Consider the following 21496-nt stretch of genomic DNA (forward strand, 5'->3'; position numbering starts at 1 on the left):
TCTTCCATCAAAACCAATACAGGTGGTTGGCGGACAAAACAAAGCTTTGGATGTCATTAGTCACGTGCTTCTGATGAAGTGATACACACTGCTTCGACGTAAACTGCTTAACGATTTTGAAGCATGCCTCGGAGAGCCAGTATCAAACGTAACATGACTAAGGATAGTCACCACTTTCTTATATTTAAATAATAATGTTATACATTTGCTATAAAAATATCTAATAGGTGTCGTGTCTTTGGCTATGCCGGATTAAGTGATATGACATGCTAACTTATAAAATTATTTCTCTGTAATTAATATTACCTGATTAAGCTAATCATGTAAATGTAATTAACTAGAAAGTCGGGGCACCACAGAAGAACGTTTATAGAGCTGTTATCTTCTGAATAAACTCTTAAAATACTTAGTAATATTTTACATCGATAGCAGTCAATTTTATCTTATTTTCAATCTCATCATGAAAGTTATAAATTCTTGGTTATCTTCACGAACCCTGGCTAACAAGTTGAATCAGCAATACAAAATTGGGTTTAATTATTTATTTACTAAATACCTAACTAATCACACAGAATTACAAATACACAGAATTCATATGATGTCATACAGAAAACGTCCTGGTGGACGGAGCCTGTATCATGGCTGGTTACACAAAGGAAAAGGGGGTTGGGCTTGAATGAAAGAGCGGGAAGATTTAGGAACACAGAAACAGCAGCTATGCTATCGTAAATACATTATCTTATGCATTCTAAATTACCGCCCATTTGGAAAAGGAAAATGCAATAAATATTTACTCTGAGCTGCGCTTCGGTAGATTGGTCGTAGATGCTGGCCGTGGTTGGCCAACGGATCTTCCTGTTGTGTAGTGGAAGAATGTCAATGGCGGTAAATTGGATACGTGGTGGTATCTTCGTCTGGTTGTTAGACTGGATCCGTCGTCCGTCCTTTCCTAGCCCACGTTAGCAGCGGCTAACTCAACGGCTAGGAAGTATCACTTCTGTAGTGAATAAGCTCAAAGTTCATACCATTCGCCATCAAAGCTCACGCCGAGGTTGGCTTAGTTCTGTCCTTGATATGGTTTAGTTAACATGTCTGTCCTTATAACGTCGAGGCTGCAGACCTCTCGTACTGGAACCCGGAATGTCTTTTCGTCAAAGACTTATATAGTGGAGAGGGGAAAGGAGGGGTTTCATCGTTTATAACCCCATGTCTCTTCACAGGGTTGGCCACTGATCGGCAGGGCACTTTCCCTATGAAAACCCAATTCTCTCATTTGGAAGCTAAAATTACATTTAATCTCCTAACAAACAATTTCAATATCAAACATTTCAATTGCATAACAATTCCATGTGACTCTGATAACTAGAGGGTGTATGCTTTCTCCGGTACAGTTTATGTTGTCCTGCCATCAATCATAATGTCTCAGATAACAATGAACTGACATACATACTCATTACGTTATCAAGCATATTTCCAACTGGTTTTATTAACAAAAGATGGTTCCTTTCCCCATTTGTTTGATGTTCCCAGACTCTCTATATTTAACACAGGCTATTCCAGTCCTTCAGTAGGGTCAGAGAGAGAGGGGAAGGGAGAAGGTATTTATGGGGGGGTCATAAACCTTACCCACAGGCCAACGTCATGACAGTCCCCCCATGTTGGGTTCAATCTTGCGATTAACCTGCATGTTGTAAACCAACATAAAAATGAACGTGGGTTGTCCTGGTTGTGGATCATCGTTGTGGTCCCCATCTGGCGGTCGACCCGGGTAGGGTGTCTGCAAATGAAGAAGAAGTCCGCTCCAAGGCTGTGCAGCGGATGTCCAGTTGGTGGTTGCTATTGCAGTCCCCCCTCTGGTGGTCGACCCGGGTAGGGTCTCTGCAAATGAAGATGTCCGTTCCATGACTCGGCAGCGGATGTCCGGATTGGGATCGCCGTTCCGGACCCGTCGTCTGGTCGTCCAGACTGGAATATCTGGGCAGTAACTTAGGCAGAGGTTAACAATGCACACACACTCATGAAATATATAATTACATTTCCTCCCAAATGAGCGGCGTTGTGGCACTAACTGATGGTTGTATGGGGGAGTTGTTTATGGCTCTATCACTTTCTATGTGCCAAAGAAAATGAAACAAAATTAATGAAAGCATAAACAAAACAAAATAGTTATGCCACCTTAATCATCTAATTGGACTGTATTCTATCTACGTCCATGGTCTTGGCAAAATGACCCTATCATGGCATTGTCTAATGTCATATCTAGGACTTTCCTAATTTGCGGGGTGGCGCTTAGGGTACTATCCTAAGTTGACAACTATATGATAAGTCTACAGCTGTGAGGCACTAGTTTTGGGCAGTCTACAGGATGACCTATGGACTTCTGGTTAGAAAACTGGTGAGTGCTGTAGAGTCAAAGGCCTAGAAGTAAATGTTCAACTTTACTAAGGCTGGTATTTTGTTTGGACCCTTAAGTGATCCTAGCATAAATCCTAATTGGATGTTCCGTTGTGCATGTGCGTTTATGCTTACACAATCGCGCATGTCAAGGGAAGATAACCAAGTATCCTGGCAGATTACAACTTGTTCAGAATGAGTCTGACGTAGTCAGGTAATTTTCAGGTCAATGCCTGGAGGTCAGTCAGAATTGGTGTCAAGGGAGTCTGTAGTAGTTTTCTACAAGTCACGGTGTCTTCCACTATTGTAGTGGCGGTAGGTATGAAGTCTATTTCATAGCTATGTTATCCACGGAGGAGCTAACCTCACGACGGAAGTACTCTAAGTATTAGACCAGTCGTACGTGGTGTGATCATGGTTCATGACTTCTAATAACTTTTCTCCTGAACGGAGGGTTCTATTTATTAGTGGCATGTGTTAACCATTGGAGGAGTGCAATGGAGATTCCCTTCCCCGTGTTGCACTCTGAGTGACTCCTATGTCGCTATTATCAATAGCAATTTAACTTGTGAGGTTACTAATCCTCTTACTGAGTGTTGCTGGACTGACTGTGGTATTGGTACTGGTATTCAAGGGGTCCAGTTGTCCTACCGATTTATTCTGAAATATTATCTACCGGAACACATGATTGGAGCATATTACTAGTTGTATTGTAGTTGAACCTACACATGGCAAGGAATGATTATTGTTGCCATTTGTTTTGGAGGTGGACAAGTCCACTGGACTTCCTTTACGACCAGTGTGGTACACCTCAGTACTATCTTAGATGTGTTCTAAGATAATCCCCGTCTAGGGGCCTGTCTGCTCCTCACTGTTCTCATAGGGGAGTTTACAACTAGATTTGATTTATGCTCTGGCGGCCTCGTACGGTGTTGTCCGTTGCCTCGACCCCCCCACCGGCCTCGATGAGGCTCATCATGGGTCTGGGCTACTATTCCCCCCCTTTGTGTCTCGGGACCCCCCCACCAGCGGGTGGTGTTGGTGTCCGAGGCGCAAACGAAAAGGTCGGACCCTATGTACGAGTTGTCAGTGGCCGCGTTATTATGAGAATGGCTGTAACCTTTCAACCAAATCTCCTGGTGTTTGTGCTTCAACACCCTCAGTGGCTGTCGAGGTCTGTCAGTCACCACCGCGTCCGCGTGTGGCAACCTCTCCAGTACCTGCAAACTGAGACGAGGATATCGGTCTGTGATATCGCAAAGTGTTTCACCAGTGGGAGTCATCGGGTCAGTTGCTGGACTGACGCCATTAGTGTCATTGTAAGGGGTGACAGTCCCCAACAAAGCAGAAGGTGTATCATCGGAAGCAGAGTGTACTCTGCGCATCAATGTTTTTCTTGCTGAGACGGCCGCAGTGCTTGCGGAAGTGTCCGAAGGGCCAGAGAAGTTCATCTCAACTACCGTATTGCACGACTGCAAGAAGGAGGGAAGTTGCTCATTCACAGAGACAGCTGGCTCGAAATCATGAAAAGAATGGTCAATCAGATTGGCTGATGGAATGTGTCGAGATATCGTAATATCTCCTTGGATCGGATTCTGCACCAAGAGGTTTCTACACGACTTTTTCCCAAGGGGTGCTTTTGACAGATACCCCTCGTGAAGGACTGCGTTGCAGCTAGCGTTAGGGGAAGACAGTGTGGTCAGTGGAGAAGGCACTGTGGCCTGTGACCATACCTGGTTGGTTTTCCAATCCATCAATGGGAGTAACCGATCCATCAAGTCTGCTCCAAGTAGCAGGGTTACAGTTTCGAGGCTGGTAACATACACAGGATGAACGAGCGATACGTCCTGGAAGTGTAGTTTCAGCATGACTCTCAATGTGAGAGGCGAGGTAGTCTGAGTGACCCCTCGAAGTGTAGTGTCGCATCGTTCCACTTTTAACCAACGTTTAGTTGGCTTCAAAGCCCTTTTGAGCTCATCAAACAATGTTTGAGAGATGAGTGATATTGTCGCACCCGAATCAATTAGCGCCTGACAATCTAAGCAGTCCTCCAGGACTGTTTCCAGGTATGGCCGTTTAGATTCGTGGTTAGTGGACATATTCCCCACAAAGTGGAGTGGTCGTTCGCAACGACGTGATGTGCCATGTCTGTTCAAGATGGAAGCAGATTGACTTTTCCGATATTGAGTGGGCTTGGCTTTAACTAAGCGTTTGACCTTTACCTTCGCAACTTTTGTATCGGAGTCTATAGACCGAGCCCGGGGGCTTGTTTCTTGATCAAGCGGGCCCTGGATAGGGTCTTGAATGAGAGCGGGAGAAATTTGAACTTTAACGTCCTTGCTATGGGTGTTAATTCCTGCGGACCTGGTGTCCGGTAATTCCCCGTCTAGTCCTTGTGACTTATCTTTTACCCTTTTCTCAAATTGTTCTCGCTTTAGTTCTTCCCGTAGTGGGACTTCTGGAGAACATTGGTCTACGTTTTGATCGTCCTTCAACCCTTTGTTACCCTTGTGTTCTGACACTTTGTGTGGGTTGGGTACAGGAACGTAGCGAACAGGTCGATTGTAGCGGTAGTCGTTTTGAAGGCGACGTACTTTACAGTTATTTCGACCGCGGCGGTTATTGGAATCATGGTTTCGTGGTAGAAACTGTTGTTGTGCGTCAGCTCTCGACGCTCCAATACCTGATAATGCACCCTCTAACTGGAGTGAGTGCTCCTGGTCAAACTTCAAAACCGAGTGGTCAGGGCTCTTAGCGTTGCGAGCTTTTGATGCCTCAAAAGCTGTGCTTGCAAGCTCTCTGAGTTGTAAGATAGGCAAGCCAACGTGGGCTGCAGGGCCCAAGTAGGTAATGAAGGTGGGATACATGTTCGACAGAAACATTTGTTTGAATGGTAACAGCTCTTCCATTCCTGTTTCTGTGAGTAGGCCAAAGTAAGCTGAACGAAGCCTATGATAGAAAGCTTGTGGGTGTTCGTTTCGAGCTTGTTTGACCGTGTTAGCCAGTGAGCTATCGTGTTTGCGAGTCGCAGAACCACTGAATTCTAATTTCAAAGCTGTGGCAAGTTTAGCGTAGTCATTTAGCACGTGTTGCTGTTGTAGGCGAATGAACCTCGTCACGTGTCTATTCGACGTTCGCTTCAACAGGTAAACCCTGTCAGAACCCGTAGCGTTCGGGTAGCCATCCAACGCGTCCTCTATGTCAGCTAGGAACGTCTCAGTATCGTTTGGCTGACCTGGAACGGGGTCAAAGGTGGGGAAATTCTTGACGAGTTTGTCAAGGTATTCCGCGCCAAGCGGGCGGAGAGGGTTGGCTTCATCCTGTGGAGAAATTGGGGCCGAAAGGCCAAGAGGAGAAGCCAAGCTTTGGCTTTGTTGGCCAAGAGGCTCCATATTACTCAGTGCCGAATGGCCAAGAGGAGAAGACTGAGGGACACATGATGGATGCAATGTCTGAAACCTATCGTCTTCACTCCTTTGAGTACCGGACTCCGGTTGCTTGGATGGGTAGTCATGCTGTAGAGCGTGCCCATTCTGGACTTCCTCCAGCTGGTACCTAAGGGTGGTCTTATGCTGCATTGCAGAGTCCACGTGAGCGCTTAGAGTACCAATTTTGGACACGTGAGTGTCACACCTGCTCCTTTCGGTCTCAAACTTATCTGTCATGCTATGCAGATAGAGGTCTCGAGTACAGAGCGAGAGATTCAGTGATGAGATTTCCTCTGCTTGCTTAGAAATCAATATTTCCATCCTCATCACCTGAGTTCTCTCATCATTCAATTGGTCAGCAACTTCAATAAGTTCTGCTGATTTATCATCCAACTTTGTCACTGTGTCCATTAACTGATCGTCTTTGTTCTGCAGCGCTTTGAGGAGCACCGTGTTATTTTGAGTAACATTCAACAAAACAGCGTGCATGTTGTCAAGTTGAGCGCTCCTGTTTGTAGATAACTCTTCAGATTTATCTAGTTTGGCGTGGACATCATCGTATTTAGTTTTGGCTAAATCGAGTTGTTCCTGTAGCATATGATTCTGTTGAAGAGCTTGTGCTCGTTCATCGTCATAAGTATTTGCAATTACTTTTAATTGTTCCGATTTCAAACGCAGTTCCTTGACTAGCAGAATGTTTTCATTTCCTGCTTTTGTCAATAGTTGCTCAGTTCTCTCCACCTGTGCCCTCATGTTAGCCATGTCTTGCACGTGCTTCAGCTGTGCACTGTGGTATTGGATCGATGCCAACCTTTGATGGCGATACATAAGTGCTAAAGTGGAGAGAACCGTCACAAAGCCTGTGCTTGATGGTTGATTTCGGACAGCGTTCGCAATTTCGGCTGATTTTTCACTAATGGCATAATTAGGGTTGGTATCGCTGCTGAGGTCAGAAATCAATCCTTTTATGGGTGGAGGTTCACTAATTAGTGGAGGAGTGGTGACCACCTTTGGTAGCTTGCACATTATTAGAAAAATTTAGAGGAAAAATTTTCCTATTTTTTTTTCAATGTTTGGGTTTGGAATTCATTGGAAGCTGCAAAGACAAGTTTAATCTATTTATAGATGTTGACGAACCATCAGGACTGTACCAGTAATGTGGAAGTTGGATGTGAATGAATTTGCAAAAGCAAATTGAATGAATTAATCAATGCCAATGATTAATCCTACCTGGGTAGGCTATCTGGGTATTAAACTTGAATTAACCTTAGAGGTTGCTTCATCCAGGTTAATATGAGAAGTTTTAAAAGTGTCTCATTTGATTGGAAGAACATTAAGGTATGTTCAACAATTTAACTTATTAAATTGAATGAGATGATAATCCCTACAATCTCCATTGATTGGATATCATAAGTGTAAACAGTAGATCCAATGTTGGCACACTTCCCACTATGGTACACTTCTTCCTTGGGCCGAAGCCACATGGGATTCCCGCTGGGGCGGGACTTCTGTCAGTACTGGATTACTGAATGGGTTTTGCAAAAACCAAATTTTACTGATTGATCAATTTTAATGATAAATCAAACCTGTATAGGCTATTTGGGATTTAAACTTTAATTAACCTGAGAGGTTTATTCATCTAGGTTAATGTGGAAAAAAGATTACAATGTCTCATTTAGAAAACTCATCAATTTGGATATTTTTTTTTATTTTTAAAGATCCACTTGAGAATGTAAATCTGGCAATTTCACTTATTAGTTCAATTGAATAAGACATCGATATCCGTCTGGATATCATGAGTAACGACTTGAGTGTCACCTGACTAATTATTTGAAGGAAAGTACTGGTGACTCTCATAGGGGAGTCTGCTGGCATACGTTGAAATCAACGGAAGTACCCAGGGCAGGACTTTCGTTCCGCAAGTCGGATGAATTACAATGTGGCACAAACAAAATGGCTGTTTTCCCGTTTGTTAGCTTAGCATCTCGAGCAAGCTAATGCTACTTGATGCCTGAAAAATGCTCACATAGGATTCCCTTGGCAAGGGAAAGGTTTTACTTATAACGTATTATGTTCAAACCCTTTTCGGCGATATTTGACGATGTTTTAACCGGAACTCGCGGTAAACAACAAAATGCACCGTGGTCTCCTCGCATCGAAACGCGAGAGACAGACAGAGAGATACTTATAAACTGGTCAAGCTAATCTCTCCTAAATTTCAATCGGCTGGGTCTTTGTCCTCGCTCGAGAAATTAATAATGACCTAGCCAACACGCGTCTGAAACGCGCGAAGCAGAAATAGCCCAGCGTTTGGCCAAACGCGCTATTTATCAGATAGCTTTATCAGCCCTCATACAGAACTGTATAGGGTATGCTACCCACTGACTACCTCAGAGCACAACACTGAGGCGATTCTCCAGAACACACACGCACCAATAATTCCGATCTACAATTCCCATAATGTATATAATCAACTTGGTATATTATGTAATCTGCTTTTCAATTTTATATAGGCTGAATCAAAATGAAAGCTTCATCCTATTTTAGATTCCTCGCACGGGGGCTCCATATGTCGTGTCTTTGGCTATGCCGGATTAAGTGATATGACATGCTAACTTATAAAATTATTTCTCTGTAATTAATATTACCTGATTAAGCTAATCATGTAAATGTAATTAACTAGAAAGTCGGGGCACCACAGAAGAACGTTTATAGAGCTGTTATCTTCTGAATAAACTCTTAAAATACTTAGTAATATTTTACATCGATAGCAGTCAATTTTATCTTATTTTCAATCTCATCATGAAAGTTATAAATTCTTGGTTATCTTCACGAACCCTGGCTAACAAGTTGAATCAGCAATACAAAATTGGGTTTAATTATTTATTTACTAAATACCTAACTAATCACACAGAATTACAAATACACAGAATTCATATGATGTCATACAGAAAACGTCCTGGTGGACGGAGCCTGTATCATGGCTGGTTACACAAAGGAAAAGGGGGTTGGGCTTGAATGAAAGAGTGGGAAGATTTAGGAACACAGAAACAGCAGCTATGCTATCGTAAATACATTATCTTATGCATTCTAAATTACCGCCCATTTGGAAAAGGAAAATGCAATAAATATTTACTCTGAGCTGCGCTTCGGTAGATTGGTCGTAGATGCTGGCCGTGGTTGGCCAACGGATCTTCCTGTTGTGTAGTGGAAGAATGTCAATGGCGGTAAATTGGATACGTGGTGGTATCTTCGTCTGGTTGTTAGACTGGATCCGTCGTCCGTCCTTTCCTAGCCCACGTTAGCAGCGGCTAACTCAACGGCTAGGAAGTATCACTTCTGTAGTGAATAAGCTCAAAGTTCATACCATTCGCCATCAAAGCTCACGCCGAGGTTGGCTTAGTTCTGTCCTTGATATGGTTTAGTTAACATGTCTGTCCTTATAACGTCGAGGCTGCAGACCTCTCGTACTGGAACCCGGAATGTCTTTTCGTCAAAGACTTATATAGTGGAGAGGGGAAAGGAGGGGTTTCATCGTTTATAACCCCATGTCTCTTCACAGGGTTGGCCACTGATCGGCAGGGCACTTTCCCTATGAAAACCCAATTCTCTCATTTGGAAGCTAAAATTACATTTAATCTCCTAACAAACAATTTCAATATCAAACATTTCAATTGCATAACAATTCCATGTGACTCTGATAACTAGAGGGTGTATACTTTCTCCGGTACAGTTTATGTTGTCCTGCCATCAATCATAATGTCTCAGATAACAATGAACTGACATACATACTCATTACGTTATCAAGCATATTTCCAACTGGTTTTATTAACAAAAGATGGTTCCTTTCCCCATTTGTTTGATGTTCCCAGACTCTCTATATTTAACACAGGCTATTCCAGTCCTTCAGTAGGGTCAGAGAGAGAGGGGAAGGGAGAAGGTATTTATGGGGGGGTCATAAACCTTACCCACAGGCCAACGTCATGACATAGGCAAAAATATTGACAGAACTGAAATTTGCAGTGTACAAACTTGATGAACAGGAATGGCATTTACTCTCATGGGTGGACAAAAATAACTATCTGAAAGCCACGCCCCCAATAGACCACACCAAACATGTTAATTTAACCATCAGTTGGATTTGTATCCACTTTCATGCTGGATTGATACAGTAGCTGATTTAAAAAAAAATAGTATGGGGGTCTCTTTCAGGTAGTTATTTTTGGCCACCTGTGAGAGTAAATCTAATTCCTGTTCATTATGTTAATAATACCCTGAACAGATGACATTTACTATCACCAGTGCCCAAAAATATTTATCTGAAAGCCACATTCCTACTTAGCCATGCCTCCAGTCTTCTAATCTGTCCCAGTGGGGACATAGCTCAATAACCCAACTAAGTGACCCAACTGGCTGGATCAAAATAACCCAATGTGTGTTCTGTCCAATATTCACCCAGTGCTGGGTAGTTTTTAAACAAGCCTTTTTTGGAGTGCAAGGTGCTACGTTTAGTTGCTAAGAGTTTGGATATTCAATCAATGACCGTAATGTTTAGTAGCATATTAGCCCTGTTACTCTGCAGTCCTGTGCAAACCTCCTCTGTGTGTAATAAATTTTGTCTCCCCTGTGTGTTGGTATCTGATCCACTTCTCAGCTTGTCATGCACAAGGGAACGCTCTGCATGTTAAGTGTGTGTGTGTGTGTGTGTGTGCGTGTGTGTGTGTGTGTGTGTGTGTGTGTGTGTGTGTGTGTGTGTGTGTGTGTGTGTGTGTGTGTGTGTGTGTGTGTGTGTGTGTGTGTGTGTGTGTGTGTGTGCGTGTGTGTGTGTGTGTATGTGCGTGATACTAGCGTCCAGACTTCATCAGAATGCAGGAGGCAGTGCAGAGAGAGCACAGGAGCCCAGGACAACCGCACATGAATCCCAACACAATATATCACCTCATAGGAAAAGTACAGGGATTTAACCCAGTTAGTTACCTATGAAATATCGTAATTCTATTTGAAGGTGTTGAATAAAGCAACCATTTTTACTGCATTTTACTGGTCTCCCTGGCCTCCTTTTATGTTGACACATGATCTCTGTGGTAAGAGCTGAGACGGTTTGTGTGTTATGAGTGTGTATCTGTCTCCCAGGTACTGATTTTCCTATGTGGCCGTGTTACAGTAATAACCTGGGCTTAGAGCTACAGTCTGTACTCTACTCTACACTCATGAAAAATGTATTCATCGCCTGGCTAGCACACAGGAATGTGAATAATTAAACCATTTTGAGGGGGGGGGTGTCTGTGTGTGCTTGTGTGTGTGTGTGTGTGTGTGTGTGTGTGTGTGTGTGTGTGTGTGTGTGTGTGTGTGTGTGTGTGTGTGTGTGTGTGTGTGTGTGTGTGTGTGTGTGTGTCAGGCATAGACATACACATGTTTTGTATACGTCATTGGTGAACGTGTCCCTGTAATTGAGTGTCGGCTTGATCAGTCAATACAGTAACCACAGGGCTAGAACTAGAGGTCGACTGATTAATCGGCATGGGAATTAGGGCCGATTTCAAGTTTTGATAACAATCGGTAATTGGCCTTTTTGGACGCCGATTATGGCCGATTACATTGCAATCCACGGGGAAACTGCGTGGCAGGCTGACCACTCGTTACGCGAGTGCAGCGTCAAAAGGACGTTATGGCTGCAAGGAGCCAAGGTAAGTTGCAAACTAGCATTAAACTTATCTTATAAAAAACAATCAATCTTCACATAATCACTAGTTAACTACACATGGTTGATGATATTACTAAGTTAACTAGCTTGTCCTGCGTTGCATATAATCAATGCGGTGCCTGGGATTTTATCATTGAATCACAGCCTACTTCAACTTCGCCAAACGGGTGATGATTTAACAAAAGCGCATTCGCGAAAAAAGCACAATCGCTGCACAAATGTACCTAACCATAAACATCAACGCCTTTCTTAAAATCAATACACAGAAGTATATATTTTTAAACCTCCATATTTAGTTAAAATAAATTAATGTTAGCAGGCAATATTATCTATGGAAATTGTGTCACTTCTCTTGCAAGCAGAGTCAGGGTATATGCAACAGTTTGGGCCACCTGGCTCATTGCGAACTGTTTGAAGACCATTTCTTCCTAACAAAGACCGTAATTAATTTGACAGAATGTTACATAATTATGACATAACATTGAAGGTTGTGCAATGTAACAGCAATATTTACACTTAGGGTTGCCACCCGTTTGATAAAATACGAAACTGTTCTGTATTTCAATGAAAGAATAAACGTTTTGTTTTCAAAATGATAGTTTCCTGATTTGACAATATTAATGACCCAAGGCTCTTATTTCTGTGCTTGTTATATTATAATTAAGTCTAGGATTTGATACTTGATAGAGCAGTCTGACTGAGCGGTGGTAGGCAGCAGCAGACTTGTAAGTATTCATTCAAACAGCACTTTCCTGCGTTTGCCAGCAGCTCTTAGCAATGCTTGAAGCACAGCGCTGTTGATGACTTCAAGCCTATCAACTCCCGAGATTAGGCTGGCAATACTAAAGTGCCTATAAGAACATCCAATAGTCAAAGGAAATGAAATACAAATGGTATAGAGAGATGGTCGACGCGTCATAATTCCTATAATAACTACAACCTAAAACTTCTTAACTGGGAATATTGAACCACCAGCTTTCATATGTTCTCATGTTCTGATCAAGGAACTTAAACGTTAGCTTTTTTACATGACACATATTGCACTTTTACTTTCTTCTCCAACACTGTTTTTGCATTATTTAAACCAATTTGAACATGTTTCATTATTTATTTGAGACTAAATAGATTTTATTTATGTATTATATTAAGTTAAAATAAGTATTCATTGTTCATTCAGTATTGTTGTAACTGTCATTATATTGTCAAATATGTATATATAAAAATCGGCTGATTTAATCTGTATCGGCTTTTTTTGGTCCTCCAATAATCGGTATCGGCGTTGAAAAATCATAATCGGTCGACCTCTAGCTAGAACATTCGGTGCACTGAGACTCATCCTTTCAGTAGTGAAGACAATTATGGGCAGGAAGATGCGAGGAAGCCAGCCCAACAACCACAGCCAGGAAGACAATGTATCTTCCATGTATCTACATTAAAATCGAATTAATATGCCTATGTTCAACATGCCCGATTGTCTGCCAGGACTGAATCAGCAATGTATCAGTAGTACTGTAGATCAATCCCACAAGGAGTGAGGAGGACTGGCTGACTAGGACCGATGAAACCAAAGGAGGATAGAGTGCATAATCTATTAATATTAAGGAGGTCATGATGTGTCCTTATCAGTTAGAGAAACTGATTAAAGATGTCTGTAACTCACTTCATCTGCTTGACAATGGTGCTCTTCCCCGACTCCCCTGCACCTGTAGGAGGAACAGGAAACACACAGGTTAGAGTTGAATCTGCATTGGACTATTATCTCTATGCAGACTGTGTGTGTGTGTGTGTGTGGTCTTGCATAGGGCCGTGGCGGTCACAAAAGTTCGTCAGCCGGTGATTGTCAAGCAAATAACTGTCAGTCTCATGGGAATTGACCTTTAATTAACATAAACACATTTTAGCATTCCTCCTTACGTTAGGTCTTGATCTGGCTATGCCAAATGGCTGTGGGCTACACTAGCTCATTTAGTAGACAAGATTTGCTTAGAATTCCATGGCATTATTTTATAGTATGAAGAATATAATTGAACAAAGCTGAATAAAATAGAAATTATATTTTCTCCAAATGATTTGAGGGAGTGTGCACATGCGACTATTCTGTGTTGAGCGGTTCAAAAAGAAATAGGTACTCCTATATGCTTAATTTAGAGATATTGAGGTAATGTAAGTTGTTCTACAAATGTTGGGCTATTTGTTTAGAATTTTAATACACTCTAAGACAGCATGATGCGACTCTAATTGATGATTTGAAAAAAGTCGCTTGAAAGGCATGAGCTCTGCATTGTTTTTTTGCGCAGGCTGTTAACACTTTATCAGTCTCTCACTCACAATTTGACAAGCACTTGATAATGCCTCAAATTTCACAGTGGCATCCCCTTTGTGTGGCCGTAATGCACACAAAAAAAATCCATGCCTTTTGCAGCCAGTGGCCATTGTACCCTTGGCCCGGAGTGCTGAGTTGTGCTCTTCTCCCTGAGTGCTCCACTCTCTGAAGCACCTCTCACTCACTTGGCTCTCCATCACGTGAGTGATTGGGTCTTTTTCACAGGCTACAAGTGAAGACAGACACATCGGGGACACAACTGCAAGCTTCCTTATCCAATTCCGAGGTGCATATTGAAGATATTGGAAGAACTGTCCACATTTACTTTTCGTCAGCCAACAAGATGAGTAGGCCTAACGAACAACAAAAGCACTACCTTATGTCAATCTACCATTCCCCATAGTACAAAAGTTGACCTATTCTGTTCTGTGTGAGGAACAAATATTCCAAACATAGTCTGGGACAGTTGTGGGATGCGATAGATCCCAAAGTAACACATAAACCCAAAAAATTGTACGCAATGTGGCTGACGCAACAGATCAGAACGTTTAGCTTTAAATGTTGATAAACTATTAGACTATTTCTTCACATTATAAGCGCAGCAATACACACATGGCAGTAGGCTATATCCATGAATGTTCCATTAGGGGGAAAACACCATTATCAAAAGTGACCGCAAATGTGATTATGCATGTAATGCTTTTATTATAAAGGTGCATTTTTATGGTTAAAATTATCTTCCCCAAACGTGTAACTCATGCACTGCTTATATATGCCAGTTAGGCTCTACACCCCTTGTAAAGCGGATTAATGTGCTAAATTTTAAGAAGTTATTTGGCCACTTTAGTTGTGATAGAAACCTTATCAAAAGTTATAGGCCTATGGGCAAGGCAACATGAGGTGTGCGGCTATGATTAAAAGAAGTCACAAAAAAAGGCTTTGTTTCTTGCCATTTGCTGTGCATCGTTCACAAGTGATAATGTATAATTCACAAGTGATCGGCTTATATTGTCACCCATCAGACTATTCTTGATTTAATCATGTCTTTGCATACACTAAATAATATTTGTTTGGATTTAGAATGGACCATTATCATGCACCTGTCTCGAAACAGGGGCTGCGGGAAAAAATAGCTTTTTACCTTTATTTAACTAGGCAAGTCAGTTAAGAACAAATTCTTATTTTCAATGACAGCCTAGGAACAGTGGGTTAACTGCCTTGTTCAGGGGCAGAACGATAGAGTTGTACTTTGTCAGCTCAGGGATTCAAACTTGCAACCTTTCGGTTACTAGCCCAACGCGCTAACCACTAGGGTACCCTGCCACCCCTGTCCTCTAACATGTCCTCTATGCACCTAAATAGTAAATGGAAGAAGATTTTCCTGTAGATCATTTTCATGCCAGCCAGGTAGGCTATACTCCTGTTGTAAAGATAAGCAATTTGCTTAATATTAGGAAAGTTGAGAAATAAATATAGTAGGCAGATGGGATTCCCCTCTTTTTAATAGAAGCCATCACTCTGTTTTCTCGCCCAATTGCATAACCTATAGAAATGTTGTGCAACATGAGCTCATGGGCTCTCACGAAGGGTTTGATTAGATTTTCGATTACATTAATGTCAGAGTGATTAGAGGGATAATAGAGTGCAGAGTACCGGACAGTTAGCAAGTTTGGTAGGCTACTAATGACCATCAGCATCAGAGTTGGGAAAAACCTAATTACCGTGACTAAACGGTCACGTGGAATTTGACTGCCTTCATGACCCGTGATCGCCGGTGTTGCGGTTATAAGGTCACCGCAACAGCCCTAGGCTTGCGTGCATCTGCTGAATCATAACTGAACTCTAGCCATGACCATTCCTCTAGCAAAAGCTCTTGTGACTCTCTGACAACCTCAGACAGGCTACCTCACCTTTCTCTCGCCACACTGTACACAGGGTTGTTTATTAAATCAAATCTCATTTTATTGGTCACATACACATATTTAGCAGATGTTATTGCGGGTGTAGCAAAAGGACATGATACATAGAGTTATGGGGGATATTGCATTCTAAAATCAGCAAAAAAAGAAATCTTTCAAAGACAATTCGTAAAAATCCAAATAACTTCACAGACCTTCATTGTAAAGGGTTTAAACACTGTTTCCCATGCTGGTTCAATGAACCATAATCAATTCATGAACATGTACTTGTGGAACGGTCGTTAAGACACTAACAGCTTACAGACGGTAGGCAATTAAGGTCACAGTTATGAAAACTTAGGACACTTGAGAGACCTTTCTACTGACTGAAAAACACCAAAAGAAAGACGCCCAGGGTCCCTGCTCATCTGCGTGAACGTGCCTTAGGCATGCTGCAAGGAGGCATGAGGACTGCAGATGTGGCCAGGGCAATAAATTGCAATGTCTGTACTGTGAGACACCTAAGACAGCGCTACAGGGAGACAGGACGGACAGCTGATCGTCCTCGCAGTGGCAGACCACGTGAATCAACACCTGCACAGGATTGGTACATCCGAACATCACACCTGTGGGACAGCTACAGGATGGCAACAACAACTGCCCGAGTTACACCAGGAATGCACAATCCCTCCATCAGTGCTCAGACTGTCCGCAATAGGCTGAGAGAGGCTGGACCGAGGGCTTGTAGGCCTGTTGTAAGGCAGGTCCTCACCAGACATCACTGGCAACAACGTTGCCTATGGGCACAAACCCACCGTCGCTGGACCAGAGAGGAGTGGCAAAAAGTGCTCGGTTCTGGTTTTGTCTCACCAGCGGTGATGGTCGGATTCATGTCAAGGTTCATGTCAAGGAATGAACGTTACACCGAGGCCTGTACTCTGGAGTAGGATCGATTTGAAGGTGAAAGGTCCGCCATGGTCTGGGGCGGTGTGTCACAGCATCATTGGACTGAGCTTGTTGTCATTGCAGGCAATTTCAACATTGTGCGTTACAGGGAAGACATCCTCCTCCCTCATGTGGTACCCTTCCTGCAGGCTCATCCTGACATGACCCTCCAGCATGACAACGCCACCAGCCATATTGTTCGTTCTGTGCATGATTCCGTGCAAGACAGGAATGTCAGTGTTCTGCCATGGCCAGCGAAGAGCCCGGATCTCAATCCCATTGAGCACATTTGGGATCTGTTGGATTGGAGGGTGAGGGCCGTTCTCCCTAGAAATGTCCAGGAACTTGCAGGTGCCTTGGTGGAAGAGTGGGGTAACATCTTACAGCAAGAACTGGCAAATCTGGTGCAGTCCATGAGGAGATGCACTGCAGTACTTAATGCAGCTGGTGGCCACACCAGATACTAACTGTTACTTTTGATTTTGACCCCCCCCCCCCTTATTCAGGGACACATTATTCAATTTATGTTAGTCACATGTCTGTGGATCTTGTTCAGTTTATGTCACAGTTGTTGAATCTTGTTATGTTCATACAAATATTTACACATGTTAAGTTTGCTGAAAATAAATGCAGTTGACACTGAGAGGACGTTTTTTTTTTTTGCTGAGTTTATATTCACTCAGAGGTTTATTTTCACTTTAATAATGGATCCGTCTGTGCCTAGTCCTTAGTTGGTGTTGGTGGCGTTGGTGTCGTTGGTGCCTCTATGACAATTAAGGCAGATGTCAGAGAGCCTTTTTACTGAAGAATGTGTTTGTTTCATATGACTGTGTTTCGCTTTTCGTGTTTTGTGTTTTCTTTTCATGTATTGTGTAATTGATGTGTATAGATATGTATAGTGAATTGTTATTTTATTGATGTGTTCATGCAGGGCTCATCTGCGGCAGAGACCGTGGTCTCAGCATGACTTCCTGCTTAAATAAAGGTTAAATAAAAAATTGTGGAGTGCATTCCATTTCATGACCAGTTAACACATTGGATAGCAACAGATCTTTACTCATTGTTTCTCTGTAGGAAGTATTGTAAAGACTCTGCTAAAGCCCAGGAGAGGAGATAATAATTAAACCCCGAAGTGATTCCTGCACAGCAAATTGGCCAGTTTCGATTTCTGTGTGTAACATTTCTAGTGTTGATTTAGGAGTTAAACTCACTCTGTAAGAGTGAAATCAACACTCAGTAGTGTAAAATAAAGGGAAAGGGGGATACCTAGTCAGTTGTACAACTGAATACATTCAACTGAAATGTGTCTTCCGCATTTAATCCAACCCCTCTGAATCAGAGAGGTGCGGGGGCTGCCTCAATCGACATCCACGTCATCGGCGCCCGGGGAACAGTGGGATGACTGCCTTGCACAGGGGCGGAATGGCATAATAAACCCCAGTGTTGGTGTTAATAACCAGAGTTATTGTTTTACACTTTGGAGAGTAAAACAGTCCCATCAAAACCACCCCCATCACTATTATATTTCCCAGCATTCTCTACTGGCAACTAGATTTCGTAGGATTGTTTTAAAATATGTGTTTTTGAATGTACATTGGTTAAACTTGTACTACACAAAGATGAATATCATTTTTCTAAATGAATCCGATCAGATTTATTGCACCCGTTACAGAAATGGTTGTTCCAGTTTAAAAGGTTGTGTTAGTCTTCTTATACATTTTAATAACTGTGGAAGTCATTCTGAATGTAGGTTGTGGTTGAATAAAAATTCCAGGAAGAACACTCCAAAGTTAAAAAGGGTTTTCAGATGGTTCATAGATGGTTCTAGGAAGAACCTTTAAATTATAAAAAGGTTATTGGTATAACCCTTCATAGAGGGTTCTAGGTAGAACCACATACAGGGGGTTATTTGAAGAACCCTACAAAGAGTTCTAGATAGAACCCTCTGTAAAGGGTTCCCCTAGGGGAACAAACCGAAGAACATTGTATGGTTTACTTAGCACCTTTTTACTAACCGTGTATGTGTGGGGTACACTATTATTGCACACAAAGTGAGTCCATGAACTTATTTAAGCTTTCCATAACAAAGGGGTTGAATACTTATTGACTCAAGACATTTCAGGTTTTCATTTGAAAATAATTTGTAAACGTTTTGAAAACATAATTCCACTTTAACATTATGGTGTATTGTGTGTAGGCCAGTGACAGGAAAACTCTGTAGTACAACATAATGTGGAAAAAGTCAAGGGGTGTGAATACTTTCTGAAGGCACTGTCAGAGCTTTTGTGACAAGGCAAGACAATGTCTTTGAGGCCTCAAACCTCATAAATCTGACTGCTATGGTTTTTATTTACTCTGACATAAGTTATATTATATTAAGCTATCTGAACTGTTAGTGCTGTAGTGATTCAGCCTATTCTCACAGGTGTGCTCCTGTTTTGAGTGCAGGTCCCAGGCCCGGGCTCTTTTCCCAGCCCCTGTGCTGCCAGCGCTCGCTATGCCACTGTGTTGTGTCCCTGTGCTCCACCTGGCCTGGCCCTGTCATGGTGCATCAAGCCTGCCATGACAGCCCAGAGGGGCCAGCAGCACTATTCCAGCCGTGGCCTTGCCTGTCACCACCACTCACACCTCATCACGCGGGCACTCGCACTGCACTCGCGCACACAAACACACACACACACGCACACACACCTTCCAGAGAAGGTGGTAGTGACAGAGAGAGAGGGGGGGGGGAGATAAGGGGAGAGTAAGACAGTGCATGTCCTCAACCACTAATGAAAAGCTAATTCCTCCTCCATCAGTCTGTTCTGTTTGTGTGCGTTTGCTGACAGACACAGAGGGAGGGCAGCATCTAATGCAAGCTGAAATGTGGGTAGAACTCAGTTGGTAGAGAGTTGTGGCTTTAAAGGCGAGCCCAGCACAGAGACGTTCTGCTCATCCATCCATGTGGATGACCTCTTTCCCATCCCTGAGGCCTAGTCCATTCAGGAATGCCTTGGTGTCTAATGCCATCCCCCTTTTTGAGGGTTAAGTTTAGGCCTGCATTCCGAATGGTTAAAGTAAGGATTAAGGTTTGGGATAGGTTTAAAACATTCCATTTAGGCACTCATTCCAAGTGGTTAATGTAAGGTTTAAGGATAGACTAAAAACAGTGTCGACGATTGGGATTGAACACACAACCTTCTGATCCATGGGATTGGGTGTAATCATGGGATTACACCCATCCACAACACCAGAGGAAAACCCAAGTCTACTTGATGGTAATAGCGCTCACTGTTGCCCCTTTTGAAGGTATTTCCCGACTTCCTCAGGAAGTCAATCTTGAACGATCTCCCTGCTCTTGTACAGCAGATCTGATGATTTGATCATTTGATAAACGTGGCCAGTCCTCAAAATTAGAATACCGAGTAGCAAGAGACAGAAAACAATAACAAAGCCAGATTGCCTACTGTTCATCTTTCATTTGAATAAGCTCTCAACCCTAAAGATGCACTCATATCTCTTGACTCTCACTGCCAAGGGTTCTCTCAGACTGGAGAGTCTTGGCCATATTTCCTGCTGAGTGGGTTGGTGTTAACGTAGCATACTCTGAGTCTGTATGGGTATTTGGGCAGGGGGTGGAGGGATTGACATGGAGAATGGTTTATTTATCTGAAGGGACAGACCATCTGCTGACAGAGTACAGTAGGTCAAACATGAGGACGTCGCGGTGAAGCTAGAAAATTCTACCCTCAGATAAAAACACACAGAGAGCAGCGATAAAATGACAACTCTTGGAGTCTGTTTTGAAAGAGATAAAAACAAAAAAACAAACAATGATGGATTTTCTACTTCATGACAGGAATTTCTAGTGAACCACAGGGCAAAATCTCTGGCTTCATAGTGGAAGTCTAGCTGGGTTTTTGAGTTTTATTCTCCATTGAGCAAAAACAATAGAACGATCTGGTGAATCATTTACTACTTCCTTTCCCTTTATAAATTATAAGGCATGTTGTTTCCATGACCTAAATGTGGTAAACTTAAAAGTTTTACTGAATTGGGTCCATATTTAGTGCAAAATTAATTATGTGTCAAAACTTATCAGCTGACAGAAAATTGATATACTGTACCAGTCAAAAGTTTGGACATACCTACTCATTCAAAGGTTTTTCTTTATTTTTACTATTTTCTACATTGTAGAATAATAGTGAAGACATCAGTACTATGAAATAACACATATGGAATCATGTAGTAACCAAAAAAGTGTTAAACAATTCAAAATGTATTTTAGATTTGAGATTCCTCAAAGTAGCCACCCTTTGCCTTGATGACAGCTTTGCACACTCTTGGCATTCTCTCAACCAGCTTCATGAGTAATGCTTTTCCAACAGTCTTGAAGGAGTTCCCACATATGCTGAGCACATGTTGGCTGCTTTTCCTTCACTCTGCAGTCCAACTCATCCCAAACCATCTCAATTGGTTTTAGGTCAGGTGATTGTGGAGGCCATCACAGACAGTGTCACCAGCAACGCACCCCCACACTATCACACCTCCTCCTCCATGATTCACAGTGGGAACCACACATGCAGAGATCATCCGTTCACCTACTCTGCGTCTCACAAAGACAAGTCAGTTGGAACCTAAAATGTCAAATTTGGACTCATCAAAGGGCAGATTTTGACCGGTCTAATGCCCATTACTCGTGTCTCTTGTTCTTATTGGTGTACTTTAGTAGTGGTTTCTTTGCAGCAATTTGACCATGAAGGCCTGATTCACGTAGTCGCCTCTGAACAGTTGATGTTGAGATGTGTTTATTACTTGAACT

The 21496-nt window shown here is 42.4% G+C and overlaps 1 protein-coding gene across 1 annotated transcript in view; it reads right to left on the minus strand.

The window, feature by feature from the left end:
* Window positions 1–21496, minus strand: part of LOC115150976 (guanine nucleotide-binding protein G(i) subunit alpha-2) — a 191608-nt gene that overhangs the window by 48831 nt on the left and 121281 nt on the right. Inside the window, exon 2 of the mRNA XM_029694853.1 lies at window positions 13187–13229. Coding sequence (XP_029550713.1) covers window positions 13187–13229 — 43 coding nt within the window. The remainder of the gene's footprint in view (window positions 1–13186; window positions 13230–21496) is intronic.

This window comes from Salmo trutta, chromosome 16 (assembly GCF_901001165.1).
Source record: "Salmo trutta chromosome 16, fSalTru1.1, whole genome shotgun sequence".
NCBI lineage: Eukaryota > Metazoa > Chordata > Actinopteri > Salmoniformes > Salmonidae > Salmo > Salmo trutta.